This window comes from Lepidothrix coronata, unplaced genomic scaffold (assembly GCF_001604755.1).
Source record: "Lepidothrix coronata isolate B3197 unplaced genomic scaffold, Lepidothrix_coronata-1.0 Scaffold27, whole genome shotgun sequence".
Classification (NCBI taxonomy): Eukaryota; Metazoa; Chordata; class Aves; order Passeriformes; family Pipridae; genus Lepidothrix; species Lepidothrix coronata.
Genome location: NW_016690207.1, coordinates 5102253 through 5120921, shown reverse-complemented (window position 1 = coordinate 5120921; position 18669 = coordinate 5102253). Strand labels below are relative to the sequence as shown.

The 18669-nt window shown below is 52.0% G+C and overlaps 4 protein-coding genes across 9 annotated transcripts in view; 1 reads left to right on the top strand and 3 right to left on the bottom strand.

The window, feature by feature from the left end:
• Positions 1-201, bottom strand: part of FEZ1 (fasciculation and elongation protein zeta 1) — a 17572-nt gene extending 17371 nt beyond the window's left edge. The window contains exon 1 of the mRNA XM_017809871.1: positions 81-201. The gene's annotated coding sequence lies outside the window, so the exon portion shown is untranslated. The remainder of the gene's footprint in view (positions 1-80) is intronic.
• Positions 202-3333: 3132 nt separating this feature from the next.
• On the bottom strand, positions 3334-7595 carry LOC108494712 (glioma tumor suppressor candidate region gene 1 protein-like). Of its 2 annotated transcripts, none has more exons than XM_017809524.1 (6): positions 7220-7595; positions 5419-5464; positions 5182-5224; positions 4800-4865; positions 4255-4707; positions 3334-3652 (listed from the first exon to the last, which is right to left on the bottom strand). In XM_017809524.1, the coding sequence occupies exons 1-6, from the start codon at positions 7542-7544 to the stop codon at positions 3347-3349; spliced, it is 1239 nt and encodes a 412-aa protein (XP_017665013.1). In that variant the 5' UTR covers positions 7545-7595; the 3' UTR covers positions 3334-3346. The 2 variants fall into 2 exon arrangements, with proteins under 2 accessions (XP_017665013.1, XP_017665014.1); XM_017809525.1 differs by lacking the exon at positions 7220-7595 and adding an exon at positions 6552-6746.
• Positions 6774-14178, top strand: LOC108494711 (ubiquitin carboxyl-terminal hydrolase 42-like). Of its 4 annotated transcripts, XM_017809522.1 has the most exons (13): positions 6774-6874; positions 7185-7313; positions 7818-7965; positions 9301-9501; positions 10522-10632; positions 10705-10804; positions 10948-11015; positions 11170-11240; positions 11772-11854; positions 12100-12211; positions 12476-12616; positions 12803-12903; positions 13628-14178. In XM_017809522.1, the coding sequence occupies exons 4-13, from the start codon at positions 9315-9317 to the stop codon at positions 14163-14165; spliced, it is 1512 nt and encodes a 503-aa protein (XP_017665011.1). In that variant the 5' UTR covers positions 6774-6874; positions 7185-7313; positions 7818-7965; positions 9301-9314; the 3' UTR covers positions 14166-14178. The 4 variants fall into 4 exon arrangements, with proteins under 4 accessions (XP_017665011.1, XP_017665012.1, XP_017665009.1 ...); XM_017809523.1 differs by lacking the exon at positions 7185-7313 and having other exon boundaries at positions 6803-6874; XM_017809520.1 differs by lacking the exons at positions 6774-6874; positions 7185-7313 and adding an exon at positions 7477-7717.
• Positions 14179-15297: 1119 nt separating this feature from the next.
• Positions 15298-18669, bottom strand: part of LOC108494736 — a 4371-nt gene continuing 999 nt past the window's right edge. The window contains exons 2-6 of one of the 2 annotated variants that reach the window (XM_017809556.1): positions 18041-18112; positions 17858-17950; positions 16170-16271; positions 15773-15911; positions 15298-15587 (exon numbers count right to left, since the gene is read on the bottom strand). In XM_017809556.1, the coding sequence (XP_017665045.1) occupies positions 15308-15587; positions 15773-15911; positions 16170-16271; positions 17858-17950; positions 18041-18112 (686 nt within the window). In that variant the 3' untranslated portion in view covers positions 15298-15307. The remainder of the gene's footprint in view (positions 15588-15772; positions 15912-16169; positions 16272-17857; positions 17951-18040; positions 18113-18669) is intronic. The other variant, XM_017809557.1, reaches the window with a different exon arrangement.

The window sequence follows — 18669 nt, the reverse complement described above, 5'->3', positions numbered from 1 at the left end:
CCCCGACAGCATCACCCCGCACCCCCCAAAACCCCTCACCCCTCGCTGTACCCCCCGGGCCCCCCCAGCCCCGCACCCACCTGCGGCCCCGCATCCTCCGCTCCGCGCCGGGGGGGGGCGGTGGGGGGTGCACCGCGCACGCGCTGGTGACGTCACCGGGATGCGGGTGGTGGTCAAGGGAGCCCTGACGTCATCTGACATCCCGGGGGGGGGTCCAGCCTTTTTCCCGTTCCCAACATCTGGCTGACCCCCCCGCCGCGGCCATCCAGCCATTTATACACGCGGGGCTGCGCGGGTCGAGAGGGCGCCGGGGGAGAAATGGGGAAAAAAAACCAACTGAAAACGTGGAAATGAAAATAGGCATTTATAAATAGGAAAACAAAAGATGAGATAGAGGTGAAATCGCAGATGCAAAAATTTTTTCCCTTACAAAACAAAAATTTTAAAGATTTATAGAATAAAAACGAAAATAGAAGTCTATTTATAAAATGAAAATAAAAAACCCCCTTTTTCCTCTCAAAAATTACAATAATAATTGCAAGAAAAATGAGTCGCTTTTCCTAATAAATTTTTTTTTCAGCTTTAATTTTTAAAGTGTGTTAATTATGAACAATTTAAACAATTTTTTTAGGGGAATGCTGTCATGCATGCTGGCTTTTTTTTTTTTTTTTTTTTTTTAAATCTGGACTTGCAGCCCAGTGGAACATTTGGGTTCAAACTCAGTTTCTCTGATCCCAGGTTTAGGATTAGTTTCCCTGATACTGGGTTTAAGGGATGGCCTTTCAGCAGGGGGATGCAGGGGGAGGATAGACACCACCACCTGTGCTCACTGGCTCTTTCTCCAGGCTGGTTTTCCATGCAGCAGGACAGGAGAAGGGTTTCCCTGCTGGCACGTGGCTTCAGGTTGCTCATATTAAGGAAAAAAACCTCAAAAGAAGCTGTGAAATGGTTGTTGTTAAGTTTAGTGAGATTTTGCCAAGTCCTGGCTGGAGCGTTGCGTGCTTTGGCACAGCGCTGAAGAAATCCTGGAATCCCAGAATGGTTTGGGCTGGAAGGGACCTTAAAGCTCATCTTGTTCTTAGAGCTTGGAGTGACTTGGTCCAAGCACCGTCCAACTTGGCCTTGAAGACTTCCAGAGATGGAGCAGCCACAGCTTCTCTGGGCAACCTGTGCCAGGGCCTCCCCACCCTCACAGCCAAGGATTTCTTCCCAATATCCCATCTACCCCTGCCCTCTGTTATTGGGAAGATATTCCCTTTGTCCTGTGCCTCCAGGCCCTTGCCCCACGCCCCGCTGGAGCTCAGGGGCTGAAAGCTTGTGGGTGACAACGGGGGACCTGACCAAAAAAGGGCACCGTGTGGCTGGGGTCTGCTCCAGCTGCCAGACCGTGGCAGCCAGACAAGACCTTTCGCTCCAGCTCCAGGATCATCGTGCTCCAGGCTCTCACCCCGACGCGAGGTTCCAATCAGCCGTATCTCTGCTGGGAGAGCCGCACTTTGGTGTGAAATGCCGGCAGTTTGGGAGCACGGCTGTGAATGATCTTGGATGGAACAGTGACGGAGGACAGGGAGCGGCTTGGTGGAGCCTGCAGCCCGGCCCGGGGAGGCGACCGGGGCAGGAGGGTCCGGGATGAGGAGGACACCCCCCGGAGCAGGAGGGTCCGGGATGAGGAGGACACCCCCGGGGCAGGCGCTGGGCGCCTCCCCATCTCGTCGGAGCTCCACTGAGCTGCTCTGGCCCCCCTGGCAGTCCCCCCTGGGGATCCGTGCCCGGGAAGCCTCGTCCATCAGCGCTGTGGGACACCCGCGTGTGCCCCGGGGCGCAGGGACCGCCGAGAGCCGGGAGCTGCAGGAGGAGAAAGAAGCGTCTGGGAAAGGCTCCCGGCAGCGTCGAAAGCGAGATCCCCAGGCAGTGCGGGGCCCGCAGGGCGCTGTTTCCCCGCTTCTGTGTCCTGTGTCCTCCCATTTCCCTCCTCTTTCCATTCCCTTTCCCACACCGCTGCGTTTTCTCTCTTCTCCCCTCTACCTGCTTTTTCCATCTCTCTGGAACCAGCCCCCTGTCCCCGACTCCCAGGTGCTTCCTCTCTCTGCCTGTAACTCTTTTCTCATTCTCCATCTCTCTCTGTCCAGCTCCCAGCTGCCATTTTTGCATTCCTCCCTGCCTGTCTCTGTAGCCCCTCGGTATTTCTGCTTTGTCTCTCTCTGTCTGGCATCTTGTCACCGTTATCAAGGTCTTCTCTCTGGACCCTGTAGTGTGTCACGAGGGCATTTCTTTCTCCATCTTTCTTGATCCCTGTCTCTCACTTTGAATTCCTCTCTCTCTGCCCTGTCACCCGTAGCCCTTGGCTGTGCAAAGAGAAGACCCTGAGCCTGGTCGAGCTGTCTGTCAGCGCTTGACACACGTGGCCTTGGAGCGGTGAAGATGGTTCCAAGGTGAGGTGGTTGTTGTCTCAAAATCTCCTGCGGCACCTCAGGGAAGCGTTTCTCCCGGGCTTTGCAGGCCCTCTGTGGGCAGCTCTTGGAATTGGAGGAGCATTTGAGGTGAGCTGCGCGGTGGCGAGGAGGAGGTGGTGGGGGCTGGTGATTTCTCACAAATGCAGCGGTAGTTTTCTCTCTCTGAACATCTTCAGGCTTGCTGCAGTGACCGACACTGGAATCGATGCCCTCTGAAAGCTCCATCGAGGGACCGAGGACAGAAAACACGGAGGCAAAGTGGAGAAACTTGGAAATAAAGGGGGAAAACTTGGAAGAGAAGAAGCTGAAATAAAAGGGAAACTGGGAAATAAAAAGTGGAAAGCCTTGGAAATAAACTGGAGAACTTGGAAATAAAAAGAGGAAACTGAGAAAGAAATCGGAACTCTAGAAAATAAAGGGGAAAAGATGGGGAAAAAAGCATAAAAATTGGAAATAAAAGGGGAAATGGGTACTGGAGGGAGAACACTGGGAAATGAAGGGCAAAAATGGGAAACGGAGGGTGAAAACTATGCAGTAATGGGCAAAACTTCATAGGGAAAATAAAGTGCAAAATCTTGGAAACAAAGTGGAAAAGTTTGCTAACAATGTCAAAAAACTTGGTATGAAGAGCAAACCCAGGAAAGCTGCTTCCTCACCTGAAGGGGCTGCTGGAAGGCACGAGGAGCCCTGACTTCCCTGGGGTCACAGCCCCTTTCCCAGTAGAAATGGGGATGGAAACGCTGGAGGTTTCCCTCTCCTCAGGGACCAGGGAGATGATATCTTGCAAACATCAAACAGATGGGGGATGCGCTTAAGCTCAAGCCCAAATACTAAATAATCCCATTTCACAGTCTCATGGCACGTTCTATCGTGGGGAAAAAAAGGAGTTTTATTTAAAATAAGAGATAAAAGAGCTCAGTCTCCTGTTTTGGCTCCTGGCTCTGGCAGCTTTTGCTGTGCCACAGCTCAACTCCCCCAGCCTTGGGTGCCAGGGCGCTGCTGTGCCGGGGGGCTGCTGCTCCAGGGTGCTGGTGGGGGTGGGATGACCTGGCAGCAGAGTGTGGGAGGGCGGTGGGCACGTGGGCCAGTGGCACCAGTGGCAGCAGCACCGACACCGGCTGGCCCTGGGGGCTCCCCAGGACACAGGAGGGTGGGCCAGGGAACGGCTGCTTCCCCTGTGGGACGATCCCCTGCGGCACCTGGATGGGGTGAAAAACAACCCAAAGGGTGAAAACACGTTTTTAACCCCCCAAACTGCATGAGTTCAGCATGGATGAGGGAGGGACCTTCCTGTCCGGCCACCAGCGGGCACGAGGAAGCACAAAGAGGGCGGGATTTGAGGATCTTCCAGGTTTTTCCAACCTTAAGGACTCCAGGATTCAAAAAGCTAGAGCTGCCTCCCTTAGGGTCTGAACCCCAGAAATGGGCCCATGTACCCCCAAAATGCAAACCAGGGGGAGCTTGAAGATTGAACTAAATCAAAGTTCAAAGGACTGGGCCTTTCGCCCCTGTTCCTCTTCCCCCTTCCCAGGTGAAAGAACTAAAGGAAAAGAAACAGAACTGAAACAATAGAATTAAAAGAAATAGAATTAAAAGAAATAGAATTAAGTGACATAGCGAAATTAAAATAAATGTAAATTAAAAAAATGTAAATAGGACTAAAACAACTAAAAAAATAAAGCTAAAAATGGAGAGCTTCAAACCCCAGAACTACAAAAGCCTGTCTGGGAGGTGCAGTGAACGTGGAGGTAGGTGCTGGTCCCTGACCCCCTGGGCCACTTGACTGAGGGGCTGCACTTGCCTGCTGGAGGAACACGACCTGCTGCGCTGGCTGGGCCATCACCTGCTGGCCCCACACCTGGCTGGGCCCCATGGCCAGAGTCCCACCGGGGCCCTGGAGGCCGGAGAAGGGCCCGGGGTGCTGCTGGAAGGGCTGGATATTTCCCTTCTGGTGGGGGTGGCCGGTGGGGGGCTGCAGCCCCCGGACATCAGCGGGGCAGAGCTGCAGGGTGCTGCTCAAAGCCACCTGGGGCTGGAACCTGCCCAGGTCCTGCTTGGCCTCCGCCTCCAGCAGCTGCTCGGTGATGCCCGCTGCCCACAGGCACTGCTGGAGCAGGTCACAGGGCGGCCCCACCACGGCGGCCCCGCTGTCCCACTGCCATGCCAGGCTGGCATCCTGTGGCACTGCCAGGCCCGTGCTGGCCGTGGGCTGGCTCAGCTCTGCGCTCAGGAGGCTGCCGGAGGATTCCCAGAGCTGGGAAATAGATGAAAAACACGCTGAGGACGTTGAAAAACAACGGGAGAGAAAGGAAAGGCTCTCCAAGGAGAAATTATAAAAAGACCTACCCCAGCACCTGCAAAAAAGGAACTGGCTGCATCCTTTGTGCTGTCCAGGACGGCACCACTGTCAGTCTGGAATTACAAACATCGGATTTACTTTGTTTAGACACAGAATGAAAAAAAGAATGGGGCGAAAAAACGAGGGTGCAGTGGTGAGGAGCAGCCCCAGAAAGCGCCGAGCTCTTCCCAGCAGTGGGGCAGTGGCTCTCCCTGTTCCCAGTTTTGGCTCAAAACACCACAAAATCCCAGATGGCTGCACCGCTTAAGTGGTGGCAGAAGCTCAAAACTAAAAAGATCCTGACCTTGGGAGAAGTTTGATGTAAAAAACCCTCAGTTTTTATGAAAAAACCAGGATGTTTGTGTTTTGGAGAGGTAGCTGAGTTGTCACCTTTCTGGATCCAGGCAAAAAGCTGTTCACGACCTGAGGATCACTGCAAAAATACAGGAAAAGGTTTAGGAGACAGCACCAGCACCTAACTAACAAATTAATGCTAGTAAATGTTATAACTAATGATGGACACCCATTTGTGGTTCAATAATGATGTTTTATGACCGAGAGGAGAATCCCTGCTGGGGATGGATGGGGATGGAATCCCCTTTCTCACCCCAAAATCATGGGACTTACCAAAACACATCTGACAGGCCCCAGCTGTCTTCATCATCTGTATCAACTGCAAAGAACAGAGAGAGAAGGTTATGTTGGGAGAGCAGGGGGATGGTGATGATGGTGGTGACCAGAGCAGAGGACACCTGAAGAGGAGGCTCCACTACTCCAAGGGGTGTCAACCCCCCAACAGGAACCTTGCAAAGTTCCAGGGGGGTTCCTGATCCACCCACCTGGTGGATTTCACTCCCAGTTCTCCCAGCCAGAGCTCAGGTTTCACCCTGAAACCCAAACCAGCAGGCTTTTGGTTCATTGTCACCTCACCACAGGGGCCTGCTGACCCTTGCTGGCTGCACCTGGCATGGGACAATCCCGGTTCCTCAACGCCAGGAGCACCTGGAGCCAGATCCTGTCATGGCTTGGCAGGAACTCATCTTTAACACAACTTATTTATGCACTTTTATCCCTAAAATTCCACTGAGCAAAGCGGATTTGGAAGGAATTGAGGATTTTCTGACAATAACCTGTGATCAGCCACAGGCTGCCTCCTCCCAAACCCCTGTGGATGAGCACGTCTGGGAAACTCTGTGATTTTGGGGTTGGTTTTGGGTGTTTCCCCTCTTTTTCCTCAGATCTGGGCAGGATTTGGAGGTGTGGCAGTACAAAACTACTAATAAAAATCAAGGGAAAAAATTACCTCTAGTCTGCTACCTCGATAAACTCTAAAGATAAAAATATCTTCAACTCTCACACCCAAAAATGATATATAGGAAGATTTTCCTCCTTGGCTTTCTCCGGCTGGGGGTGGTGTATGTGGAGTAAGATGTTTTTCAGCTCCCTGGAGCTTGAGGAGCTAATTAAAGCCGGTGATTACAGCAACGAGGGACAGCAGCCCCCACAAGAAGACCCTGGGGGGTGCTCTGTGGGGGTGCAGGAATCACCATCAGGCAGCACGAGGGTAAAATGCCCTTAAAATCAGACTCAAACTATTCCCCATTATTTTTGGTGGTTCCAAAGCAGCGCAGTTCTCACTGATTAAGGAGCAGGAGTGACAGCCAGAGTCCGAAAATTATCTTTACAATAAGCCCCTAAAGGGGTTGGAATTTTCCCCGTAAATATGGATATTTGATATTCCATTAAATAAAAGTGCTCACTTGGACCTGGAGGGATCAGGGAGAATAAGATGCTCCACGGGCGGCACCTGGCCATGTCTGAGGGCAGAATTCCCTTGCTGGCACCAGGTTATTCCCAAGGGCCACGTCACTGGGGACTGGGCATGACTGAGGGCCACCTGGAATTGTTGGCAACCAGTCTTGTGACCGAGGCCAACGTTCTTTGTTGGTGTTTGGGGGCCACCTTCTGTTGCCGTGGGAGAGGAACGGGAAGGATTCTGTGAGCCCTGGCTGTGATGTCACGACAGTGTCGCTGATAAAATGTGTTCAAAGTCCATCAAAAGTCGGAGTACAAGAGACATGATGTACGTTCCCTGTTGTTGAGGCAGAACAAAACCAAAAGACACCAATAATACCCCATAGGGTGATGAAATGCTGCCCCAAACGGCCCCTTCTCACCCCTTTCTAACCCAAAGAATGGGTTTGGGTTGGTTTGAGTCAAAACAGCAACCCCCTGGTCCACCAGTGAGCATCCCTCATCCAGCAGCTTCCCTGCAGGGAGTCCAGTGTCCTTCCTCCTCCTCCAGGACCCAGAATTCACCAGCTTTTGATTCATTTTTACCCCTAAAACCATACTTGGTCCTTACAAATGAGTCTTCCTTTGGCTCTTAAAAGCGGGACTTTATACCCTGGATATTAGTTCTCTGCACCTTCAAAATGAGGCTTTGGACACGAAGAACTTGAGGCTTTGAGGAGTTTACACCCTAAAATGATGCTTTGGACCCTAACACATTCTCCTGGGAGGTGGGTTTCAAAGTGTCCTGGTGTCCATGACTTCCAGCTGCCAGAGGGCTGGGCTGTGGTGGCCACAGGGCCAACAACATGCGTGGCCCTGAGGGGAAAATGTGCAGGACCTGTGACTGGTGATTGTGACCTCACCTGCCTCCTTGGCATCCTGAGGAGTGGGCCAGCAAAAGCTAGTTGGGCCTGAGCTGGCCACTGGGATAACTTGGCTCCTTCCATTGCTACTTGCATGCTTGCCTGTTTCCAAGCATTTTTCGTCCTTGGCAGCAGCTAGAAACACCAGCTTTTGACAGCTGGAGGTGCTTTGTGGGTCACATTTGGGGGTTTTTTAAATAATTTTGCTGAGCTACAATTACTTCCTTTTCCAAGAGATGGTTGGAACTGATCTGATCTTCCTGGAAGAGGTCCTGACATCCTCTGTCATCCCAAGCTTTTCCCTCTGTACCTGAGGGGGCGATGGCCTCAAGAGGGAACAACTTCTTTGAGTAATGGTTTCACCAGCAGGCTTGGACTTTGTGGATGCCCTTGGACAACGGACATGGCTGTGGCTCCATCCCCACTGACAACCTGCAGTGAATTCTGAGGCGTTTCCTGAGAGCAGCCAGACTGATCCAGGCGTCGCTTGTTTTCATCATATTACAGTCAGGAAAAGGTAAAATCTGATAATCCAAGGCTCTAGAGGGACAGGAAGGTAGTTTGTGGCCCAGAAATCAGTTTGCTGGACTTTTAGCACAGTAAGCAGGGGAACAGACTTTCCAGAACTTCTTTCCAGAACTGTTTCCCTACCAGCTGATGTCAACAGGGTGTTAGGCTTCCCCTGATGTTTTTGGGTTGGTGGTTAGAGCTGTTGGCCTTGGTGTCCTGTAGAGAACTCAGCATTTGAATATGTTTTTGAGCAACAATATTCACACACAGAATCACCGAATTAATTAGGTTAGAAAAGACCTCTGAGGTCATCGAGTCCAACCTTTGACTGAACACCACCTTGTCACCCAGACCATGGCACTGATGCCACATCCAGGCTTCTCTCAAACACCTCCAAGGATGGTGGCTCCACCACCTCCCTGGGCAGCCCATTCCAATATATAACCACTCCTTCTGTGAAGAAATTCCTTCTGATGTCCAACCTGAACCTCCCCTGGGACATCTTAAGGCTATGTCCTCTTGTCCTATTGGTGATTGCCTGGGAAAAAAGGCCAACCCCCACCTGGCTACAACCTCCTTTCAGGTGGTTGTAAAGAGTGACAAGGTCACCCCCGAGCTTCCTTTTCTCCAGGGTAAACAACCCCAACTCCCTCAGCTGCTCCTCATAGGACTTACCCTCTAGACCCTTCCCCAGCTTCGTTGCCCTTCTCTGGACACTCTCCAGTCCCTCAATGTCTTTCCTGATTGAGGGGCCCAGAACTGGACACAGCACTCGAGGTGCCAAGTACAGAGGGACAATCACTTCCCTGGCCATGCTGGCCACACTGTTCCTCATACAGGTCAAGGTACCATTGGCCTTCCTGGCCACCTGGGCACACACTGGCTCAGGTTTAGCTGCTGTTGACCAGCACCCCCAGGTCCTTCTCCACTGGGCCCATTGCCAATCACTCTGCCCCTGGAGTGGTTGGAAACCCAGACTAGAGCACTGCATGGGGTTGTTTTGGCTGAAGTGTAGGACCTGGCACTTGGTCTTGTTGAACCTCATGCTGTTGGTCTCATCCCAGCCTGTCCAGATCCCTCTGCAGATCCTTCCTGTGACCAGATTGACACTCAAACCCAATCTGGTGTTGTCCATGAATTTACTGAGGGTATACTTGATACCCTCATCCAGATCATCAGCAAAGATATTAAACAGGACTGGGTCCAACACTGATCCCTGGGGGACACAACCAATGACCAGATGCCTTCCAAATGTAGCCCCATTCCCCATGGCCTGGCCATCACCCGGGGCAGAGTGCACCCCTTACCTCTTGTCTCACCTCTTTTCAAATGTCGCCTGCAGTCATTGCCAAGGAAATGACTCCACCAGAAAGGATCCTCTTTCCCCCGGAGAACATTTGCATGGACTGGCTGCACACGCGGAGACCTGGGCCGGGACTCCGCAACCGGGGCAGCACCTGCTACGTCAACGTCATCCTGCAGTGCCTGACCTACACCCCCCCTCTGGCCAATTACCTGCTCTCTCGCCAGCACAGCCAGTCCTGTGAGTACCTTTAGGAGTGCCTCCTTGTAAATCCCAAGAATTCCCAGAACCTGGAATTGGATTTACGAGAAAGAGCAGCGGCCCTTCTTTGTCAGCTTGTGTTCCTTGAGGGCTCAAACTAAAAGCTGCTTGTCACAGAATTATAGAATCAACTAGGTTGGAAAAGACCCCCGAGATCATCAAGTCCAACCCTTGATCCAACCCCGCCGTGGTTCCCAGCCCATGGCACTGATGCCACATCCAGTCTCACCTTAAACACCTCCAGGGATGGTGACTCCACCCCCTCCCTGGGCAGCCCATTCCAATGGCTGATCCCTCTCTCTGGAAAGAATTTCTTCCTAATGTCCAACCTAACCCTCCCCTGGCACAGCTCAAGGCCCTCTTGTCCTACTGCTGGTTCCTGGGAGAAGAGCCCGACCCCCACCTGGCTCCCCCCTCCTGTCAGGGAGTTGCAGAGAGTGAGGAGGTCTCCCCTGAGCCTCCTCTTCTCCAGGCTGAGCCCCCCCAGCTCCCTCAGCCTCTCCTCACAGCACTTGTGCTCCAGTCCCTTCCCCAGCCTCGTTGCCCTTCTCTGGACCTGCTCCAGCCCCTCCATGTCCTTCCTGCACTGAGGGGCCCAGAACTGGACACAGCACTCCAGGGGTGGCCTCACCAGCGCTCAGTCCAGGGGAAGAATCCCTTCCCTGCTCCTGCTGCCACACTCTTCCTGAGCCAGGCCAGGATCCATTGGCCTTCTTGGTCACCTGGGCACACTACTGGCTCATTGTCCTATCAAGGTGCTTTCATGTTCAGAAAGGCACCTCTTTTGAGCCCTGGGTCTCTGTCCCACCTTGTTAAACCCTCTTTGCTTCTTGCACTTCAGCCTCCCTCTGAAGAGCATTTTCTGTGCACTTAAATGTCATGGGCTTCTCAGGACATTGGCACCCTGAGAGGAGTAGAGAGTCCTTAGAACTTCAAGACCTCCATAAGGTTTTCCACCGCTTGGGATTGTTTTGCTAACCCAAGAAACTTCCTCCCCAGGTGATCAGCAAGACTTCTGCATGATGTGCATCATGGAAGACCACGTTCGGAAGATCATGTATTCCTTGGCCAACGCCGTCCTGCCTAGGGCTGTCCTCAAGAGCCTCAGATGTAAGCAACTTCAGGTGCTTTGACAGGCTTTGTCCCCTTCTTGCAGGGTGGAACTACTAACTTCTTTCTTAGTCATAGGAGAATTTAAGCCTGACGTAGCAGGAGATGCCTACGAGTTCTTCTGCTGTGCTCTCCATGCCATGCAGGACGCTTGTCTGCCTGGAAGCACAGTGTAAGCACAAGCAAATTCCCTTTTCTATGTTCCTGAACCTGTTGAACTCCTTGAAGCACTTCTATCAAGGAAAACTTAAACCCAGGGGTTTCAAATCTGAACTTCTGGAGGAGGTAACTCTCTGCCTTGCCATTTATTTCCAGCTTGGACGTCTCTTCTCAAACAACTACCCTCATCTACCAAATATTTGGGGGCTTTCTGAGATCCAGAGGTATGTTTCCACAACTATGGCTCTCCTTGGCCCTTTCTGTGTCCTTCTGTCTGTCTGTGACAAGCAGCTGGTCCTGTGACTGGTGCAGGAAGTCCCACGGGCATAAACCATCACCGCCAATTAACTTCACCCAGCATTTTGATTTTCCTTCCAGTCACGTGCTTGAGATGCCAAGCAGTTTCTGATTCCTACAAGGCCTTCCTGGAAGTCCTTTTGAAAATCAAAGTAAGAGGGTTTGCAATTATGCTTCGAGGGGTCTGGAGGCCCCTGTTGTAGCTTTCCAGAACCAAAGCATTTGTCTTAAAAACCTCTATTGCAAGCACAGGGGATCTTGGTGGTGGGTGGGAAGGGGAATGAACAGTGTCCTCCTGCAGAGGCTGTGGCACTGCTCACCCATGGTGCTGGCTTTAAGCTGAACCAGCAGTGTTATCCCCTCTGCACCCTTGACATACTCTCCTTCTCCCTCCTTTGCCCTCCCTCAGCAGCTTTCTGGTTGCCAGGCTCAGGGGTTGGATCAGTTTTCACTGCTGGTGCCCTGGCACACCATCAGTAGCTGAACTGAGCAGTGGCACAGAGAGGGAGCTCTTGATGGCCCCAGGAACCCCTGGGACACAAAGGAAATGTTCAGCATCACACTTCCCTTTCTACCTCCTCCTGGACAGTGCTTGCAGACAGTGGGTCTGCTCAGCATCAACAGCCTGGGTCTTGGGTGAAGGCATTTCCTGCAGCTCAGCAGCTCCTTTCTCACTTGTCCAGGCAGCCTCATCCCTCACTGCGATCCTGGAGAACTTTGTGAAACCCAAGCTGCTGAATGGGAAGCAGTGCATGAAATGCAGCAAGTAAGATGATCTCTAACAATATTTTAAAACCAGATCCTGCAGGAGGGGCTGCATGTCATCAAGCAGAAACAGCTTCTCATAGAGCTTTAATGCACAATAATGAGACATAGACTTTTTTAATATGGCCTTATAGCCTGGAATAGCCTTAAGGAAGTGCCAGGATGTGTGAGACAGGAAAGGTTGTCTGGCCCTCCTGGGGCAAGATCAGGTGCATTTTGGCGCTTGGCTCTGTGCTTGGGTTCAAGGTACAGGAAGAAGATGATCGCCTCCAAGAAGATCACAATCCATCACGCGCCCCGGGTCCTCACGCTGTGCCTGGGAAGGGTTGATGTTCGGAGCAGCAGGAAAATCAGCGAGGTGTGTACGCAACTAGAGGGCAACTTCCTCTTCCTGGAGCAGGAGATTCCCCAAAGCAGTACCCTTTGTCACAAGCTGCTCCTGTTGGGCTTTCCGTGTTCCCTTCTGGGGAGAGGAGACTTCCTGTGGGAAGACCAGCCTGGACTCTGCTCTAGCAGAGCTGCTTTGGCAGGAGAACAGTTTCCTGCCACCCAAACCATTCCATGCTGGAGGCTATTTCAGCTAGCTCAGGGTCATTGCTGAGCCCTCTTGGTTTCTCTGTAGGTTGTGGAGTACCCTGAGTGCTTGGATCTTCAGCCATACATGTCTGAGGAAGCTGAAGAGCCCCTCCTTTACTCCTTGTACTCCGTCGTGGTGCACAGCGGTGAAACCTGTCTTGCCGGGCACTTCTTCTGCTACACAAAGGCAAGGAGCAACTTCCCTCCCGACAGGGAAAAATGTGTGCTGGGAAGACAAACGTTCCCAGCAGTGCTTTGGGGGAGTTTCTCCTTCGGGGCTGGACTGGGTTTGTGTTGGTGTACCAACTGTTCCGCAGTTTTCTGCGGAGAAATCCTGCGGTTCCCCTCCAGACACGGGTGCCTTCCTTTGCAGGCCAGTGATGGGCTGTGGTACAAGATGGACGATGAGACTATGGATGACTGTGACATCCACACAGTTCTGGGCCAGCAAGCCTACCTGCTCTTCTATATCAGGTAAGAACCAGGGTCACACGAGTTCAGAATATGTTTCCTTTTCCTGGCTTTCCTGTTTGTCTTCTCCTCCTCCTGAGTGTTTCTGCCACAGGAGACAACTCCTCCCTGTGTCCTTCAGTGCTGTTAGTTCTGAAGTACCCTTTCTCTTCCTTTGCTGGACATTAGGCTGCTGCCCTGTGTAAGCTGCCCTGCCTGCTTTCTGAAGCTGGCTAATGCAGAGAAGAGGACTTAAGGGGCCTCCAGGAAAGATGGGGAGGGACATTTTATCAGGGAGTGTAGTGACAGGACAAGGGGTAATGATTTCAAAGTGAAAGAGGGAAGATTTAGATTAGATATAAGGAAGAAATTCTTCCCTGTGAGGGTGGGGAGGCCCTGGCACAGGTTGCCCAGAGAAGCTGTGGCTGCCCCATCCCTGGAAGTGTCCAAGGCCAGGTTGGACAGGGCTTGGAGCAACCTGGGATAGTGGAAGGGGGGTAGAACGAGATGAGCTTTAGGGTCCCTCCCAACCCAAACCATTCTGGGATTCTGGGATTCTGTGAAATGGAGGCCTTAGGGGGTACAAAGAGGAGGATTTGCTCTGGGGGCAGACCTGGGGGGGAGACCCCAGCTGAATTTCCCATGGGTGACCTTGGTGAAGCCGTAGAAACGACTCCAAGGAAATTACTGAGTCCCAGATGAGTCTGCAAGAAATTCCCTAAACAGAGATCACTCTTTTTATCTTCAGGTGCCCTGATTTGAACACGGAAGAAATGGCAGCTTCTTCATCAGCAGCACCCTATGCCCATTCCTTCCTCAGTCAGAGTGGGGGCAGCAGCAAGCAGGTGGATTCTGCAGGACCACAGGATCTGCCTGGGAGGATTAAGGTGACACACAGCCAGAGGAATGATGCCAGGGAGAGGAACAGGAGCAGATCCCCACGGTGGGGCAATGTTCACTACAGCTGGTTCATGAACAGCGCCAACTATGACAGCTCAACGGGGAAGAGGAAGAGAACTAATCTTCCAGATTTTGTTAACGCTTCCAGGGATGACACAGCTCCAGGACCCTCCAACAGGAGCTGCCATTGGGCTCCTGCACACAGGGGTGCTCAGGAACAACTCCTGCCAAGACGGAGAGAGCAGGGCAGATCCTTACAGATCCGGAGCTATGGTCTCCCCAGACGACCTCTGGAGGTCAGGGAATACCCTCAGGCAGAAAGGAGGAGGAGGAGCCAACAGGAACCATTTGTAACCAACAGGCAGAGAAGTCACAGCCAGAATTAAACCCCTTGTTAGCCTTGCACGAATAATTGACAGCACGTCTCCTTCTCTCTAGGTTCGGGGGCAGTGAGGGATGGTTGTGTGATGGGATTTTGAAAGCTGTGAGCTTGCAGGAACCCACCTGGCAATCTCTTCTTTGTAAAAATGGAGCTCAGTCACTCAAAGGGACACGGGCAGGACGAGCCAGCAGTGACCAGGATTGGAGCAGGCTGGATGGCCGGGCCCCAGGGGTGCTGCTCAGTGGCACCAAGTCCAGTGCAGAGCCAGGAACAAGCACTGTCTCCCAGGAATCAGCACTGGGCCCCATCCTGTTTAATGTTTTCCATAACTAATGGTCTGGATGCTGGGGCAGATGACACCAAACTGGGAAGGGGGGTGCTGAGGCCAGGACTTTATGCTGTCATGTTTCCTCCACTCTGTTCTGCTCCCTGTCCTGCTTTTCCTCTTTGCAGTCCCTCTGTCCTGCTTCCTGCCCCCATTTTTTCTGTCTTTATTTCTCTGTCCTGCTGCTTGCACCATAAAGTGTAAGAACCCCGTTTTTTCAGTTGCTTTCTAACACTAAGTGTTGGTAAAGAAAGAGGAAGAGAGGATAAAAGACTTTCTTTTTTGAGATTAACATATTCCCATAGAGTGCCCACCTTTGTGTGGTGAAGGTTTCCTACCTAAACATGATTTTACTGGGCTGGGAGGCTGTACTGGAGTAGCAGAGGGAAGAAGCAGAGTCTTTCAAAGTAATAAAGCTGCAGCAAAACTAACAGGAAAAGCTCATTTCTTGCTAAATACTGCCTGACAAAAGTGGTAGCAAGTAAAGGCACTCGTGGATGGCTTTTTAAAGCAGTATTCATACAGAGCTTTTGATAAGGATTTCTGAGAAGGAAGACCTGAGTGCCTGTGCTTCAAGGCTGAGGGCTGCAAGCCAAACCATTAAATTTATTTGGACAAGCATTTGCACCCCGTGTCTCACCAGCACTTCCCCATTCTTGTGGATGAAACCCCAGCTGGGAAACCAGGCTGGTGCTGGGAGAAAGGTGTCCTGCACTGGAAGGCAGGTCTCTGCAGCTCCTCTCACAGCTCTGTGCATTCCACCCCGACAGAAACAGCCAAAACAGGCAAGAACTCGCTGCTTTTTGGCAAAAATATATCTTTTATCCATTCACAAAACAATCCTCTTTTAATGTGCAGTATCCCTGGCACTGGTAACAGCGATACCCAAACGGTGTGGGCTGAGAGGAGTCCAGCAAAATCCAGTTGTCACATGAAGAGGCACAGTCAGCCAGAGAGCAGCTGGGGCACGTGGGCAGAGGTGAGGGCCCCGTGACCATGTGTCTGGACATCTGGGCGAGCTGTGCTGCAAAGACCACCGGGGATGGGCTGGAGCTCTCGGTGTTGGCTTGTCCCGGTGCTTCTCTGGTTCTCTGGGTCCTTCTGTACAAGTGGGTTTCAGAAAAGACCCCTCAGTGACATGAACTAGGGGGACAGTGGAAGGATCACACCATGGAAATCTCAGCAGGGCGCTGCCAGCAGCTGCCTTGGCAAGCCAGCACAGCCTAACTGCAAATACTTCATTGCCAACAGCAGCAGTGAATAACTCTGGGAAAAAGCCAACTCACGTGTCTCTCCTGCTCAGCAGTGACAGGACTATGCCCAGTACCACTATCCCAAGCAGCAGCACACCCAGGGCTGCTGCAGTGCCTAGGATGTAGAACTTGCTCAGTTCCCCATGACCAGCCTTTTCCCCAGCACCTGGCCCTGCAGGATGAGAGACAACACCACAACATCACCGTGCTCTGCCCTAGGGGTGATCTCACAGTGTGCTCCACCTGCCCGAGGGGTTTGTTCTCAGAGCTGGGTGCTTCTGGCTCTGGAGGGGACAAGAAGGATCCCTCAAAGTTCTCATGGAGAAGAGGCTGCTGTGTGTTGGGGACCCACAGCTCCTCCAAGGAGACACTGCAGGGGTGCAGCAGAAATGCCCCAGCTCTCCCAGGCTGACATCCCCCGAGCACTCACCTCCAGGAGGCCCCTGAGGCTGAGCAGGCGTGTTGGCTCCTTGTATTGCCTCTCTGCCTGAGACTGGCATCTGCAAGGTTTCCTTCTGCTCTGTCTCCATCTCTAGAAAAGAACAAGGGGACAGTTTAATTAGAAGTAATCGTTCCTCATCAGGAACACGGTGCCACGTCCTGGGCACTTTGGCAAGTGGCAGTGGGGAGCTTGCTGTCCCCCACAGAACAGGAAAACCAGAACCAAGCTTTCTGAAATGCAACCAGAAATGGAGAGCCCGTTGGAAATTACATAACTTTTACAATATTTGGGTTTAATATACGGTTTTAATGAAACCTTTTAATTAGGTATTTTAATAAGCTGTGTTAGGCCTTAAATCACTTTTAGTCAGCATATAGCAAAAATGTTGTCATAAGCACCTTCTGTGAGAACACAGCTTGGGAAAGTACTAAAACTGTGAGTTTTGTTAAACTTTGATATGCTTCAAGGAACAAAGTCTGAGAGAGAAAGATGTGTTGTTGAAGTTGGACATCTGGAATGAACTACATGGACATTTTGCAAAAACCAGCAGCTAAAGAAAAGAATTAACGAAGAATTCAATAGAAGTGCTGGATTCCTTCCCTACTGGAGGAAAAAGATACTAAACAGACTAAAGATGTGGACTTAATTAGCATAGAAAGTGAAAAATTAATATCCAATAGAAGGTAGAATAATAACTAATGAAAGTGAATTATGTAATTAAGAACCAATGAACATTAATTTCTTTGTTTGTCAGAAGTGTCTAAATGGGTGAAAAAGTGATGTATTGGTGTCTGTATGGAGGCAGAAATGCCTGCAGAATCAGGACCTACACGACTTCCAACATTAGGAAAGGGCAGCCAAGATTTCTTGGGATGTCCTTCATGCCTTGAGGCTGCTCTGTGCATGAGCTGAACACGAATTCAGCACACACCTGTTCCCAACACCTGGATACCCAGCACAAAGCAGCTCTGGCCAGTCATAGAATCACAGAATCAACTGGGTTGGAAAAGACCCCAGAGATCATCAAGTCCAACCCTTAATCCAACCCCACCGTGGTTCCCAGCCCATGGCACTGATGCCACATCCAGTCTCACCTTCAACACCTCCAGGGACGGGAACTCCACCCCCTCCCTGGGCAGCCCATTCCAATGGCTGAGCACCCTCTCTGGAAAGAATTTCTTCCTAATATTCAGCCTAAACCTCCCCTGGCACAGCTCAAGGCCCTCTTGTCCTACTGCTGGTTCCTGGGAGAAGAGACCAACCCCCACCTGGCTCCCCCCTCCTGTCAGGGAGTTGCAGAGAGTGAGGGGGTCTCCCCTGAGCCTCCTCTTCTCCAGGCTGAGCCCCCCCAGCTCCCTCAGCCTCTCCTCACAGCACTTGTGCTCCAGTCCCTTCCCCAGCCTCGCTGCTCTTCTCTGGACCTGCTCCAGCCCCTCCATGTCCTTCCTGAGCTACAGCAGCCGCTGACCCTGGTACTCAGCTGGAAGCACAGCTGGGAGCAGACTGTGCTGGATCATCTCTGTGGCTCAGCAGCTCACACAAGGTGTGGAATCGAGTGTCCCTGCAGTGAGGCTCTGACAGATCCCTCCCTGCTGCCCAGGCTCCAGCGTGTCCCTACAGGAAGCTAAAAGCTCAGCTTCTCAAGTCCCACAGTTCACAGAGTGAGATATACTGACCTGATGTGGCCTTCTCCAAGTTTTTCAGGGCCTCTTTTGGAACTTCAGGAGTCCTCTGGAAATCCTTCCTTGTTTTAACTTTATACAAGGACACTAAGGAGAAGTATGAAGGTACATTTCACATGAAGAACACATTGAAAAGGAATTATTATTCTGTGAAGTCTAAAGAGATTGACTACTCACCCCTGGGATACCAGCTGGGAATCAGCATGGGAACCATCTGAGGAGCTGGAAGAGCCCTCCCTCTGGCCACATCTATAACCAAACACCCATGAGAAGTTACCATCACATGTTCTGCTCTACACTGTCATACCTGTCACGTAATGACAGGGCATGCACGGGTGGATCTGTGTTCTCACACTGCAGGGGCACTTGGCTGACCTCGGGACTTTGAGCTGGCAGCTCCCAAGGGAAGCAAAAAGCCACGGCACACACACAGACGTGACCTGTCTGTGGGCCAGCCCTGGAACCCAGCCAGGAGGCTGGACAACCATCACCAAGTGCTGGATAACTCAGTGTCAAGTTTCTGGCCTGGCACTGCCACTCCACACCTCTCTGCTCGTTGGGAACTCCCTCCCTGAAGCAGCTGCAGCCCCTCCTCACCTCCCAGTGCTGTGTCTGCCCCACTGCCCACACTGCTCTGTCTGCCTGGCTCACTGCTGCCAGCCCCAGGCTGGTGCTGGCCACTGCCTGCCTACCTGCTCCCTGCCTGCCTAACCTGCTCCCTGCCTGCCTACCTGCTCCCTGCCTGCCTAACCTGCTCCCTGCCTGCCTACCTGCTCCCTGCCTGCCTAACCTGCTCCCTGCCTGCC